The sequence below is a fragment of the Podarcis muralis genome, chromosome 1, assembly GCF_964188315.1.
Source record: "Podarcis muralis chromosome 1, rPodMur119.hap1.1, whole genome shotgun sequence".
Taxonomy (NCBI): Eukaryota; Metazoa; Chordata; class Lepidosauria; order Squamata; family Lacertidae; genus Podarcis; species Podarcis muralis.
In genome coordinates this window covers 10,489,875-10,505,058 of record NC_135655.1, presented here as the reverse complement: position 1 = coordinate 10,505,058, position 15,184 = coordinate 10,489,875, and the positions used below count along the sequence as shown (strand labels likewise).

General features: G+C 43.1%; 1 protein-coding gene across 6 annotated transcripts in view; it reads left to right on the top strand.

Moving 5' to 3' along the window:
* Positions 1-15,184, top strand: part of PPP2R5E (protein phosphatase 2 regulatory subunit B'epsilon) — a 91,029-nt gene that overhangs the window by 58,676 nt on the left and 17,169 nt on the right. For all 6 annotated transcript variants that reach the window (XM_028741480.2, XM_028741306.2, XM_028741637.2 and 3 more), the window contains 2 exons: positions 11,256-11,357; positions 14,398-14,490. In XM_028741480.2, coding sequence (XP_028597313.1) covers positions 11,256-11,357; positions 14,398-14,490 — 195 coding nt within the window. The remainder of the gene's footprint in view (positions 1-11,255; positions 11,358-14,397; positions 14,491-15,184) is intronic.

Here is a 15,184-nt window from a genome sequence, read left to right as displayed (position 1 = left end):
AGTATATTAGTTTCACCTGTGGCTAACTATATTATATTCTTTACAATTTGTTACCAGCATCAGTGACTACACTATCATATGAGCACTGATCCAGAGCATATTTTCTACAGCGTTTATATTTACTTACACGTAAGATTGGGTATGTATCTTAGTTGTATATATTGTATTATGCATTTTATCTTATACAGACGCAGGTTTCATCGCATTTATATTGTAATTTCAGCTTGTTAAGAAATTGAACTGCATCCTTGTCATATTAATTCTTACAAGTCGGCTGATGAAGCATTGAACGAAATAGATTCGTTATCCGGAAACTCTGTTCCAGCGATATTTGGTGACAGATTATGTATATATTGATCATTTGAATTATTCTACCACGACTGGTGAAGAAGATTTAGAGACTTTGGTTGCAATTTCTGATCATTTGTATTAGTCTATAAATAGTGTTTAGTGCCATTGTTATTGGCCATTGTGTTGTGTTATTTTGTTCAGCTTGTCTATATTGCAACACAGAGCTCAGGGATGGATGGCAGGTAGTGATGACTGCAGAGTACATGGAGTCAGAGTTTGTATTGCAGAGTTTGCCGGATAGGTAATAATGACAAGCATGCAGCATTTGCTCAGTGTCAAGCATCAGAATCTAGGTTGGAAAGGAGGAAACCTGTAGTGTTGATTCAGTCATGGCCTGAAACTTCCAGAGGGTCGAAATACACAGATGTGTGTTCCATTTCCCACCTCCCTGATGTGAGATCAACTTGCATTTAAGGGGCAGTGCTTCCATATTGGGGCTTGCATGCCATTGTTACTGGGAAATAGATGAATGAATTTCTGAAAAGGGATGATATCTGAGGATGTTGGCAAACAAACCTCAGAAACAATGGATCAAAGAAGCAGAGTTCGAACTGGTGGTTCTTTGTTGGTAGAAGTATCTGCCAAAAAGACTGCCCCAGTTGCTGCTTCTTAAACATGGTCCTGCAAAAGGGAATTTTCCCTTCTGAAGCAGAGGTGCCCATGTCTTGGTCCTGGGCCACAGTATTTTTTTTAATGCTTTAGGATAGCATAGATGGGAAACACTGGTTTATCCTTAGCTGCTGTGACTGAACAGTATAAATAATGAAATTAAGTTGAAAGGGTTGTGAGGAATATTTGTTTAAGTTGGTCATTGGTGAAGGGGCTGTTTAAATTGAAGTTGCATTAATAAGATATGTGTATTGCATTCCAGCAACATCCAATTTCCCTGTACCATGCTTATGGGAAGCATAAAACGTTCATGCTCTAGTGCTTGATATATATGCATCCTTAGGTGTACAGGTTTAACTAAAATCTGACAGAGCTGATTTTATTAATGAGATATGTGTAGGCAAAATGTAAGGTATGATTCAGTTAACTAATTGGCAGCTTTATCTCGGGGGTTGTGCTGTAAAAAAAGTGATGCTGGTTTGGTGGTATAATTTCTATGGCAGTGTTTCCCAACCGGTGTTCCGCGGCACATTAGTGTGCCGCGACACGTTGCCTGGTGTGCCGTGGGAGGCGGGGCGGCGGCGGCGAGGAGAGGCCGCCCAGCGCGGGGCTCTCGCCGTCTGCCTGCCTGGCTGCCTGCGTGGCGCTGACGTCACGGGGCTGTAACGTGCCCCACATAGGCACGCTTAGACCCTGGCTAGGAAGCGCCTTTGCCCTTGCCTTTTGCTCTCCTTACTTCCAGAAAGCTGGGCTGGTCGCCCGCTCCTCTCGGCGGCGGGAAGTGGTGCTGCTGGGAGCTCCGGGAGGCGGCGGAGGGGGCGCCGTGGGCCGGGAAGCCCCTCTCCGTCGGGGCCGGCAGGCGGCTGCCGCTGCTGCTACGGGTGCTGTACAGCCTGGTGCTGGCGATGCCTTCGGAGCCGCCGCCGCCTCCGCTGCTGCGCGGGAACTCCTTGAGCGAGCGGCTCAGCTGCTTGCCTTTGCTGCGGAAAACCTCGCGCTTGTAGGTGCCGCTGGCTTGCGGCGTAGGCGCCACGCTCTTGGGCAGCGGCTGCAGCGTGCGCTCCGTCCTGCCGGGCTCGTTGGTGAAGTGGACGGGCCTCAGGAAGCAGATGTCGATGCTGGACTCAGACGAGGCCGACGAGCACGCTTCGAAGGCGGGCAGGTTCCGCAGCGGCTCCACCTCCTCGTAAGGGTCGCCCCGGTACTCGAAGCCCTCGTAGTCCGGCGCGAAGCCGGAGCTGTCCTGCAGGAGGTCCGCCGCTGAGGCCCGCCGACGAGACCGCTCGCGGTTGCCATCGGGGCCCGTCGAAGGAGGTGCGCTGCTGCCGCCGTACTCCAGGTCCGGGAGGGCGTGCAGGGAGGCGGCCAGAGCTTTCAGGTCGTGCTCGCTGAGCTGAGAGGGCGCCAGGTCGTGCTCGGGCCGCCGCCCGTCCGTTTCCCACTTGCAAGGGGAAGCGCCTTGCAGGCCGTCGAGACCTTGCTGGGGGCTCGCTTTCATGTGGGACCTCGAGTGCCTTGGAAGGGAGACCAATCAGTGTCGGATTTAGGTATAAGCTAAACAAGCTATAGCTTACCATTACCTTTTATGCTGTTACTATTTTTTTATTATTTTTTTTTACATAGGTAAAAAGTGACCTTTCCCCATCTGGCATGGTGGTGTGCCTCGAGATTTTTTTCATGAAACAAGTGTGCCTTTGCCCAAAAAAGGTTGGGAAACACTGTTCTATGGTACTCGTGAATCTTGCTGTTCTTAAAAACGAAGTAGACAGACTGCTGTGGAAAACCCTGCATTGCCAATCCCACTCAGCCACCACATGCTGCAGTTTTGATTTCGTTTTCCCTTCAGATCTCATCTGTCCTCTCTGCTGCCTTACCTTTCTAGCTGAGCAGTCCCTGTCTTTCATTATGACACCAGTGACAATTTTTATCCTTGGAAATGCACCATCCTTTCAGTTTAACACTCACTGGATTCATTGTCACAGTTCTGCATTGTAAAAAATATAATTGGTAGGCTACCATAATTTAAAGAAGTGGGGATTAGTCACTGGGAAAAATTTGATCTTTCCATAATGTCTGATATGCAGGGCTGTGTATAGTCTGCATTCACTTCTTTTGTTCTAAAGAGCCTCAGAATGTGCAGTAAGAATTAATATATAATATGTACGTGTTTGTGGCACATTTGCAGTATAGCTCCTTATTCTGCTCATTTCCATCTCCTTGCAAGATTCACAGAGTCAGTGGCATTGGCGCTCTTGCAGTGAGGCATATGGTGGTGGAAGACTGCTGCATGGAGATAGGGTTTAAATGGCTAGTAAGATCAGGACAAGCACGTCAAAGTGCAAGTAGATCAATAGGTATCACTCCAGCGGGAAGGTAAATGGCGTTTCCGTGCGCTGCTCTGGTTCTCCCGAAGCGGCTTAGTCATGCTGGCCACATGACCTGGAAGCGGTACACCGGCTCCCTCGGCCAATAAAGCAAGATGAGCGCCGTAACCCCAGAGTCGGTCACGACTGGACCTAATGGTCAGGGGTCCCTTTACCTTTACCTTTAAGATCAGGACAGCAGGATATTTTGGCATTATGGAAGGATAGAGGGCTTTTCTTTAGTGCCTGGGGCATTACCCATGAGGGACCATCCGAGACCGGGCATTGCCCACACATTTCCAAGCTTTTTATCTGCATCCATAAAGACTAGAAATTTGGTTTAATTTTTCTTACTTGGATTCAGATACCTTCTGCTGAATTACATGTCAGGTACTTGATGTTTTAATAATAAAGAACTGAAATCCAGAAAAGCTGCTTCCATTCTAGGTAGACTGTGCTCCAGTAGAAGAGCAGTTGGTCTAGTTTGTTATAAAGCATTTGATGACAATGCGAGTATAGAAATTTAATAAATAAAACAATTACTATCTATGGCCCTTTAAACTGTGTGTGTGGGGATATTGTTTTTGTTTGTTACTATGTCTTGCCGATCGGAAGGTTGGCGGTTCGAATCCCTGCGGCGGGGTGAGCTCCCATTGCTCGGTCCCTGCTCATGCTAACCTAGCAGTTCAAAAGCATGTCAAAGTGCAAGTAGATAAATAGGTACCGCTCTGGCGGGAAGGTAAACGGTGTTTCCGTGCGCTGCTCTGGTTTGCCAGAAGCGGCTTAGTCATGCTGGCCACGTGACCCGGAAGCTGTACGCCGGCTCCCTCGGCCAATAAAGCGAGATGAGCGCCGCAAACCCAGAGTCGTCCATGACTGGACCTAACGGGTCAGGGGTCCATTTACCTTTGTATAAGGTATTTTTGTATTTTTACATTGTAAACTTCTCTGTGATCCTTGGATGGAGTGTGGCATAGAAATTGAATAAATAAACAACATTCTGCTAAATCATATTAGAAGCTCGGACTTAATTTTGCACTGTCGTAGCAGGTTCTGCTTCTGGCCTTTATGTAACCTCACCCCTGCTGAGAGCATAGTGGTGCTGCCCTAGTGTGGGATCATGAATCTGCTCACAGTGCCACAGGATGCGATGTTCTGCTCCACAGTATTCATTGCATTGTCTCATTCTGATCCAGTGACACAATGACTTATTGTCCTTAGCTTGCCTATGTGATGTACCACTATGATGGAAAAGCCCTTTTGCTGATTTGTTTGCTGTTGATTATATAAGCCCCCTGATGAAACTCCAAGCTTTCTCCATGAACTTGGGGAAATAGTGGCATTAAGGGAGGATTGTAAGCCCTAGGAAATGTATATTCCTTTGATATGGAAACATCTTGGTGAAGAGCTTGCCCCAGGTTTTTAGCTTTTTGACAGTCTTACTCACCTTAGGAAGAATAGGGAGGAGGTCTGAGGCTGCGCCAATGTCCTGCTCTCCTTGAACACTCCTGCAAGGGTGTATTTTATCCTTAAGGGAAAATTAATTTTGTATGTTGAAGACTAGTGACAGTATAAGAACCTGTGGAGCTGAACACTTAGGAGAATATTGAAAGTGGTGTGTGTGTGTGTGTGTGTGTGTGTGAGAGAGAGAGAGAGAGAGAGAGAGAGAGAGAAAGAATGAACGAATATATTTGGAAACAGGTTGTCGGGGGAGTTAGATCTCAATGAATATAGGAACATTTATGGTTCTGTTTTTGGAAAAAAAACTACTGTTTGCACAGAACGACTTAAAACATAGTTTAGAATTAAACCTTTCAGAGTTCTGGAAACTGACACAAGTATTGATTATCAATAGTTGTAAGTGTGACTGTCACTCATATCATCACGCTGCCTGCATATTGCTATCACTTGCCCTTGTAGAGCAGAACAAGTAAAATATTGTGTTTCCCACACTGAACCAGTCCCCTGTAACAGCTGTTTTATATTGATAAAGGTTGAAGCAGGTCTGAGCAGGTTGGCTGTGTCATTTAAAGCATAAATATTTTGCAAGGTTTAAGGACAATAGCAGACGATAGCTCTAAAACGGCATCCTTACATTGTATTTTTGTTGGTTGCTTACTCTGGAATAAATTATATTACAGTGGCTGATGACTGTTATTACAGTGTATATCTACACAAGTTGTATGGTATGCTGCTTGTAGTTAAATCCTGTCTGGCTTGTGTTAGTATTGCATCTTTAGTGTGTTGTTGGTTTACTGTACTTTTTTTTACAAATCTTAATGGTAGCTGTAAATGACACAAAATAATAGGAGATGTCCTCTTATGGACCAGGAATACGTTAAATAGCAGGAAACAGAGTAGGGTTAACTGGACATTTCTCTGAACGGAGAAGATAGAAGGTGGAGTTTCTGAAAGATTGGTATTGGAACTTGTGCTTTTTAACTTTTTGAAAACAATGCAGAGTTAGGAGTGAGATGACAAAGTTTTGTGATGGTATTAAATTGTTTTAAAAGATTGTGCAGAGCTTACAAAGGACCTCTCCAAACCAGTTGAATGGGTGGTAAAATGACAAATACAATTCACAGTCTACAGTGTAAAGTGATGCATGTGAGAGCAATAATCTTAAATTCACATAGACGCTTATGGGGTCTGAACTGGAGGTGACTGACCAGGAACAAGACCATGGGGCCATAGCGAATGAAGATGTCAACCCCATGTGCAGCAGCTGTGAAAAGGGCAAATTCCATACTAAAGATAATTAGGAAAGGAATTGAAAACAAAACTGCTGATACAACATTTCTCTTATACAAATCTGTGGTGTGACCTCATTTGGAATAATGTGTAAAGTTCTGGTTGCCTCACATGCAAAAGGAAATTGCAGGGTTAGAAAAGATCTAATTATGGGCAACCAAAATGATCCAGGGGATAGGGCAGCTCCTCTATGAGGAGACGTTGCAGCACGTGGGACTTTTTAGCTGAGGAAAAATGGGAGTAAGAGGTGACACAACAGAACTTTATAAAATCATTCATGGCGTGGAGAAAGGGGATAGATAAATGCTGCTGAATACTAGTTGCTGGGAATGGCAGGAGGAGAGAGTGCTATTAAACTCATGCCCTTCTTGCATGCTTCCCATGGGCATCAGGTTAACCAGTTTGAGAACAGGATGCGGGGCCAGATGAGCCATTAGCCTGATTCAGCAGGCTTTTCTTCTCTTCTTCCTCCTTGGATGTTATCCAACTAAGTCATACTCAGAGTAGTTCCACTGAAGTCCATTGATTCAAGTAGTTCAATGAGTATAACTAACATTGTTTGTTGTTTCTTGATTAAATTTGTATCCTGCTCTTCCTTTCATACGAGCGCATGGCGAATACCACCCCTTCACTTTCCTGAACTTCAGCCATGCGTTCTCACTGGAGGATTTATAGTATTTAAAAAATAATAACTTAGAACACATCAGTAATTTCGTTGTCCCCGAGAGGGGGCAATGACAATAAAGATATTATTATTATTATTATTATTATTATTATTATTATTATTATTATCACTGTATTCTGCTATAACAATTCTTTTGACATGTTTTTAGTCCTTGTTTATATGAGCTTTGCCAAACATCAAGGCTGAAAATGAAGTAGTGTGAAAAGTGTGTGTGTGTGTGTGTGTGTGTGTGTGTGTAAAATTTGAGTATGGGTGTCCCATATACTTGCAAAAAGGTATATATAGTAAATATTTATTTAATTTATGAATCACATGAGGCATCTTGAAACAATTTTACAATACAATGAAAGATACAGAACAGTTCAAAGCAAGTGCATATAAAAACAGTTTTAAAAAGCAACTATAAAAAAATAAATATGGGGTCTAAAAGCCAAGAGAAAGAGGCAGTTAGTTGTCTGATAGCAATGGGAAGGTGTTCCAGAGGTTTGGTTCTGCCAGACTAAAGGGATGATTCTGGAATGGACCTACAGATAGACTGATATCTGCCAGACCTCTGCTACAGAACACAGTGATCAATTAGGTATGCAGAGGATCAAACAATGTTTTAGGTATCCCGGTACCCAGCTGTATAGGGCTTAGTACACCAATATCAGTATCTTGAACCTAGCCAATTGGCAGCCAATGCAGTTCCTTTATCAGTGGCACAATGCGTGGAATGGTGATATTCTGCTCCAGTGAGCAACCCAGCCACTGGGTTTTGTGCCGGCTTCAGCTTCTGGGTCAGCTTCAAGGGCCTCTCTACCTATAACATGTTGCAATAATGCAGTCTGGATGTTACCAGTCCATGGGCCGGCAGCGCTGAGACAATCCAGAATCACCTGCAGCAGCCTGACCAAGTAAAGTTGGTAGAAGGCACTCCTAAATACATCTAAATATCAGAATGTTCCAAAAAAGGCAATAGCCAGTTCCTAATAGCCTCTTTATCAGGTTTGATTGTTTACCATTGAGTTCTGTAGGACAAATAAGTAACCTGTAGTTGGCAGCACTGTTATAGGATGGGCGATGTTGCTGGCGTTCATAAATAAATTTCCACGCCTCCTTTCTACCATATAAGTGAATGCCTGGCGTTCATTCATGTGGAAAAGCTAATTTTAGAGCTGCAAACAGCTTCTTGCGCTTTCGTCCCCTTCAACTATGTACATGCAACACCTCTTCACTTCAGTTTTGATTAAGGGGTCTATTAGAAAGCCACTGCACAAGTAATACTAAAAACAGCCTTGTAAATAAGCTTGCAAAAGTTAGTAGCCTGCTGGGGACTAGCCAAGCAGCCTTAAGGGGCTGTGGGAGAGGGAGCAGCCCATTTGGTTTCTAGCCTAGATGTTATCCATCCCTCTTGCCTGCCTGCAGTTTCTCATTGGCTACCAGGCTGGTGCTTAGATAAGACTGCACTGTGATTTTTACACACTCCCACTTTTAAAAGAAATCAACCACTTGTTGCTGTGCGGCACATAACACGGGAGTGGCCCCCTTCTGTTAAAAGTATAGTCTTCAGAAATGTGGTGTTATAAGGTGTATGTCTGAACCCACATACATGTTCACCCCAGTGTTTGACGTTCCCCAGGCGCATTTTGCTATTGGCGCAGGTCCAGTTGCGGCTACATGGAGACTCCTGGGCACCCGGTTGGCTACCGCAGTCTAAAAACATCTGCCTTTTAGTCCACAGTTAATAACATTTCCATTTCCGCTGTTTCTCCTCCTTGCATACTGAGACAAGTGAATTGTTGTAAAAGCAAGCTACAGTCAAGCAATGTAGCTGGGACCGTAGAGTTGTGAAGGGACCCCCCGAGGGTCATCTAGTTCAACCCCCTAGCAAATAGACATTCCGTTGTGGCGAGCGTAACCTAGGTTTAAGGTGCCGCCTGGAACCCAGCTTATATATCTAAGTTTCTCACACTGGTTCACCATATGTGTGTAGACCCACATTGAGAGGAATGGAGCCTTCTGCATGGAGTCAGGACATGTGTCTGTTAAGAACATGTGTATACTTTTAACTCTACTGCCTACTAAACAACTTGTCACACCAGGAAATAGGGGAAATTATTGCTTATAAGACAGAAATGGAAGAGATTATGAATTTTCATTACGGCTGTTCTTTCAAGGGTAAGATGGAATGAAGTATAAATCAGATAAGTAAAGATAGGTTTAAGATAGCTACTTTTCCATACAACTATTTCATTGTCAGCCTACTTCTACAAGTATTTCCTCAGAAGAGATTGGGTTCAATCTTAAGAAGGGATGCGCAGGGTTGTATCTTTTGTGCGTACAGTGATGATACACTATTGAAAAGCCATTGTTGTAATAAGGTGTAATTGAACATCCCAATGTGCTGCTGCTGTTCTGTAATTACACTGCAGAAGTGTTGGTGCTAGTAAAGGAGATCCCCACCCCCCCATGCAGATAGCAGCTTCAAAGAACCAATTTTCATCAGTACCAAAGCAGGGGATGAAAGAGTTTTACTCCGCCTTTCTGCCAGCTGGGTGCCTTCGTAATGATCAGCCGACACTCTGTGACTTCTGTTTGTGTTTTGACCTGTAGGAAGGACTCTGTGAATTGAAAACAGAGACGTTATATGCACCTTTGTTATCCAGGAAAATCTTTCAGTAAAAATAAAATAATAATAAATTATTATTATTATTATTATTATTATTATTATTATTATTATTATTATTCTTCTCCATGCATGGCTACTTTGGCTCTCCAGTCACTTTAAGTATATTGTTCTTCAGTCCCAGCACAAGTGATCAATTTTCTGTTTGCATGGCCAGATGGAATCATTGATTTTCTTGAAGTTATTTATGTATCTGCCACAATATGTATATCATTCTTCTCTACTATTATACAGCAAAATGTGTGAAATCCAAAGTATCTTTGGCAGAACTAACACTTGGCATCTGTATAACTGTTAGGAGAGGCGGAAGTGCTTTACATACATTATCGTTACATTCACACCATACATCTAAAGCACTCATATCACTTTAACAGTCATGGCTTCCCCTAAGAATCATGAGAACCGTAGCTCATTCAGGGTGCTGGGAACTGTAGCTCTGTAACAAGTCTCACCACCCTTAATAAACTACAGTTCCCAGGATTTTTTTAAGGGAAGCCCACGATGGTTAAAGTGGTGTAAGAGTGCATTAAACGTGTGGTGTGGATGTGACCTATCTCCACCCTTACAACATCATTGTAAGGTAAGTCAGTGTCTACCTATTGTAGCATGTGCTGGGGAGGAACTGGGGGTGAGGGGGGTTGAGTTTGAGAGACGGTATCTTGTATAAAAGGCACTCAATGAGTTTGTGGAAGAAGCAAGATTGAAACGGAGGGATCTTTGCCACTTTGGCTAAATTAGATTGCATAGGTCAACCCTTTGATCTATTGCTCAAATTAGATGAATAGCATAAATAGACTCTCTGAATGATCATTGCTACTAGGTGTTAATTTTAGAACAAAATATAAACAGATAATCTCTTAGGAAACCTGCACCAAAGGCAAGTTTAAATCAGTTGTTTGGTATCTGTTGCTAATAGACTGATCTCTCACTATGAAACACCATGTGATGGAAGTATATATTGGTGCACAACAAATATTTTAGGAAAAGTCAGCATCCTTTTTCTAGGATTATATCAAAATGCACCCTCTTGTGGTGAGAAAAGAAAACACTAAGTACAAAACCTCTTTTATTTCTTGCTTACTCTTTCTCAGTAATTTTAAAGTCTAGTCTAATGTGTGAGAGAAAGCTCAAATTATTGAAATGATTCTGTTTCATCTAAGTGAACCGGCATATTGAAATGCATTAGGAGGAGGTGACAATTAGGCACTGTTGTATAAAGTTTCAGACTTGTGCTATGGATGACTGAGTTCATTTCCCTTCTTAATTGTGAGCCTTAATGACCTTGGACAAGGTGCTGTTTTTTTTTGCTATCATCTAACAAGGTGCTTGTGAGAATAAACTGCTCCTGCTGCTTCCTGATAGATTGCTCTGTTAGGCTTGATCTGAGCACTGTAAAGAAAGGGAGCAGGTTGAGACTGCGTTGTCACTTGATGTGGGCCTTAGCAGGTGTAGCCATAGCAGGGCACACTTTCATTTCTTGGAATATGAGCTATGCTTTGTGTCCAGAGTATTCTCAGAGGGAGATGCTAGTCAGCTTAGAGGAGTCACATAGTTTTTTCTTCTCTCTAGAGCTGGTAGTAGGTGCTCCCTGCTTTCATTACAAGGATAAAATGGAGGTAAGAAATGATTAATGCAATTTGGAAGCCATAAAGTGCCATATACATTGTTCTTATCTAAGAATAATCTGCTAGTGAAATGCATTATATCAATTTATGGATTCATTGGGCAATTTTTATCAATTTGTGAATGCACTCTAATTCTTCTGATTGCCTTGCCCTGCAATCTTGATGAGAGAGCAGCCTTTAATTGTGTTTGTTCAATTTCCTAGGTTTCTTGCAATATATTCCGAACACTTCCTCCTAGCGATAGCAATGAGTTTGATCCAGAAGAAGATGAACCCACCCTTGAGGCGTCATGGCCACATTTACAGGTGATTTGATTCTTTTACATTTTTTATTTTAGAATTAAAATCAAGCACACCAACTTACTTGCTGGAAGGACCCTGAAATGGGACAGAACGCTACACACACACACACACACACACACACACACACACACACACAATTTGTTGTGATTATATAGGGCGGGGGACGGGGATGATTTGTGACAGTGTCAATTTAGGATTAATGTGATACACCCTTCTGGGTTATGTCTTATAACTCCCCAGTAACCCAGCCTGGTGACTGTGGGGCAGGATTTACCTTTTTAGCTCTGCAGCCACGTATGGACCAGACCTAAGGCCGATTTAGTCCAATATTCTGTTTTTACAGTGGCTATCTAGATGCTTATAAGGGGCCTTCAAGCAGGACAGGAACTCGCCAGCACTCTTCCCACAGGATAGTAGATTGTTACAGGCTGCAGCAAAGTTCTTTTTGGGGAGAAGGAAGCAAACTCCCTGTAACTGATGGCCCCTTGTCCAATGGCAGGACCTGTTCCCTTTGCTCTGCCTAGAAGCCTCCAGTAGCCCGTGACCCTCTGGCTGGTTCAGGGGACCAAAACCTACTTCTCCTTTCTGCTGCAGGTCCAGTGCAACATTTAAGGTTTCAGTAGTCAGTGCTTAACTTCAGAGTTTTGGAATTGCCACCCTAATCCGAAGTTTTTATTTTTAAACTAACAGTGTGTACAAGCATCTCCCTTTGTACACCGCCTCATTTTTGCTGCTTTGCAAACAGGCGTACTATTGCATTTACCCGAAGTGTTCACACAAAATAAAGTTAGAAACCAGGAAGTCTTAGCAGTATCTAATCTACATTGCCTTAGTCTCAAATTACTTTAAACTTCTATTTCTCAGCTGTCAACTGGTGTGCACATTTCTGTATATAGCTTGCCCTGGCCATGTGAGGATAGCAGAAATCTTTAGTTTGACACTATCATAATAGCTGTTGCCATTTATTTTGGGTACTGTATACCCACATGACAGGTTCTGTGCTGTTAGTTTTGATAAACTTCAGGTCTCTTTCACTTTCTGGTTCCCTTTGAAAATTGTGTTCAGATTCTCTATGGAGAATAGTAACAGTTTGTCATATTACAGGTGAATGTATATAGATAAATACAGATTTAGTGATTTTAGATTCTTTATTTAGCTGGCATTCCGTTCAGTATGGATATTGATTTTTATAAAAGGGACTAGGAAACTCCATCTTAAATAGTTTCCTAGGAAATACAAAGACGCATTGAGGAGAAGCAGCTGTAGGCTCCAGCTTTCAGTCCTCTAGCAACTTATATTTAGCTAGACAGAATACATTGAGCCACACCTTATGATGGTCTAGCAACTTCTAAAACCAGTTCCACACAGATTTTAATAAATACAGTGGTACCTCGGGTTACAAACACTTCAGGTTACATACGCTTCAGGTTACAGACTCCGCTAACCCAGAAATAGTACCTTGGGTTAAGAACTTTGCTTCAGGATGAGAACAAAAATTATGCTCCCGTGGCGCGGTGGCAGCAGGAGGTCCCATTAGCTAAAGTGGTGCTTCAGGTTAAGAACAGTTTCAGGTTAAGAACGGACCTCCGGAACGAATTAAGTACTTAACCCGAGATACCACTGTACCAGTGTTATTGCTTCCTTTCCAGTCTTCCATTCATGGAACTAATGGCCCTGGTCACTTGCTTTCAGCTAAAAAGATGTAGGCTCTGTGCACAAAGTGCTCTAGGTTCAGTCCATGTAGGACTGGGAATGCCCCCTTTCTGAAACCTAGGAGAGCCAGTGCCTGCTGGGGTAAACCTGTGATGAGACTTAGTGAAAGGAAGCTTCATGTGTTCCTGCTTATGTGCAAACCTGGGCAACGGTAACCTAGTAGCACACCCACCCCAGTTCTTCAGGAGACAACAATTAATTGCGACGTAGCAGGGTGTATAATCCTTTCCTTGCCCCAAATGGTGCCACATGGTGTTTTTTTCACCCCACAGGGTTATAAATGCCCACACATTTTAAACCTCACGGGGGGAAAGTTGCCTGGCATGGTGACTTGGAGTGAGGAAACAGGGCAGAGAAGGACTTAAAAGCCCTTTCCATCCACTGATTCCCTCCCTATCAGTTCTACAAACTGGAAAGGGCTGTTGGGGATGTTTATGTGTAACTTGCACTCAGGCCCTGTGGGGTGGAGAGGGAGAGAGTGCGGGCACACAAATGCCTTCCATTCAGGAGGCAGTCATCCCCCCCCCCCCAACAAGTTTGGAGAATCCAGATTAAAACACATTATTCTGCATCAGACATCTGTGTTGTAGTTGAATGCTCCCAAACGCTTTCTAATTACCATTAAATGTTTCACCAACATAATGATTGCTTTATTTTATATGATTTCAAGAGTCTGGAGGGCAGAGGAATGCTGATTATACCCCTGGGAGCTTTGGCAAGCCAGTGCAAAAGAGTTTGTGATGCCTGCTCTTAGAATGAGCTGCAGCACTTCTGATGGCAGCTAAATAAAAAGAATTAATGGGCGCTAGGCTTATGCCACTCTAGGCTATATGAACACAGGAAAATAACACATTATTTATTAAGTTAAATTGGATTTATATCCCACCCTATCCTGAGTAGGTATGATACTCAGTGGTAATATTTAACTATATGTGTGGGTGGGTCTGTGTCTCTGAAAAGGGCCTATAGGGGGGAAAGACCATATAAATAAACCAAGGAAGGGTGGGGCAGGAGGTAGGGGGAGATGGGGAAACAGTTTTATCAAGGTGGTCATGAACATAACCTTTTTTAAAAAAAAAGTTGTTTGATTCAGCAACAATCTCCCCACACATGCAGGACAATGAACTCCTCTGTGCAGTGGGAGGGAGGGCACCAGGTTGGAAAACACTCGCTTGAACCAGGGGTAGGCACATAGACAATGTCTTTACCTACCATTGTCCCTCTCTTGCCTCTCTTTAAATACAGAAGCAGAATAATAATTTACTGTTTCATTCTGTAGAAATGCAGCACGCATTAACACATTACTAAATTGTGTTGTGATTTATTGCAGCTTGTATATGAATTTTTCATACGATTTTTGGAAAGCCAAGAATTCCAGCCCAGCATTGCCAAAAAATACATAGATCAGAAATTTGTACTACAGGTAAGGAGGTCTGCTCTCTTCGAAGCTCATGAGAGTATTTGTAATGCTAACTTTTATTTTAAAAAAATGACCTGTAGGTTGATTACTGGAGTTTCTGTAAGTCTGAGAGACTTTAAAAAACAAACTGCATTCAGAAGCTGTCACTGGAATGTGTGAAGGCAATTATGAAATACTGTAACTTAAATTTGGTAGAAGATGACATTAAATGTTTGGCGCCAAGAAGAAGAGAAAAGTTTGGATTTGATATCCTGCTTTATCACTACCCTAAGGAGTCTCAACCTCCTTTCCCTTCCTCCCCCACAACAAACACTCTGTGAGGTGAGTGAGGCTGAGAGACTTCAGAGAAGTGTGACTAGCCCAAGGTCACCCAGCAGCTGCATGTGGAGGAACGGGGAATCGAACCCAGTTCACCAGATTATGAGTCCACCGCTCTGAATCACTACACCACACGGGCTAACTTCACATGAGAGAGAATACCACACAGCTATCTCCTGAAACAATTCTCAATCTGCCTCCACCTTACGAATAGAATTCTGTGGTGCAAAAGGCTTGAACCAGCCCCTCCCTGTTAGATCTTGCAACGGATTAAGCAATATACTGGTCCATCAGTGCTTGGGAAGTAAGGCTTATATGCAATTTGGTCCTTCTGTTCATGGGCAGACTCTTTGATCCAGCAAAGGCTTCTGTGAAGAGG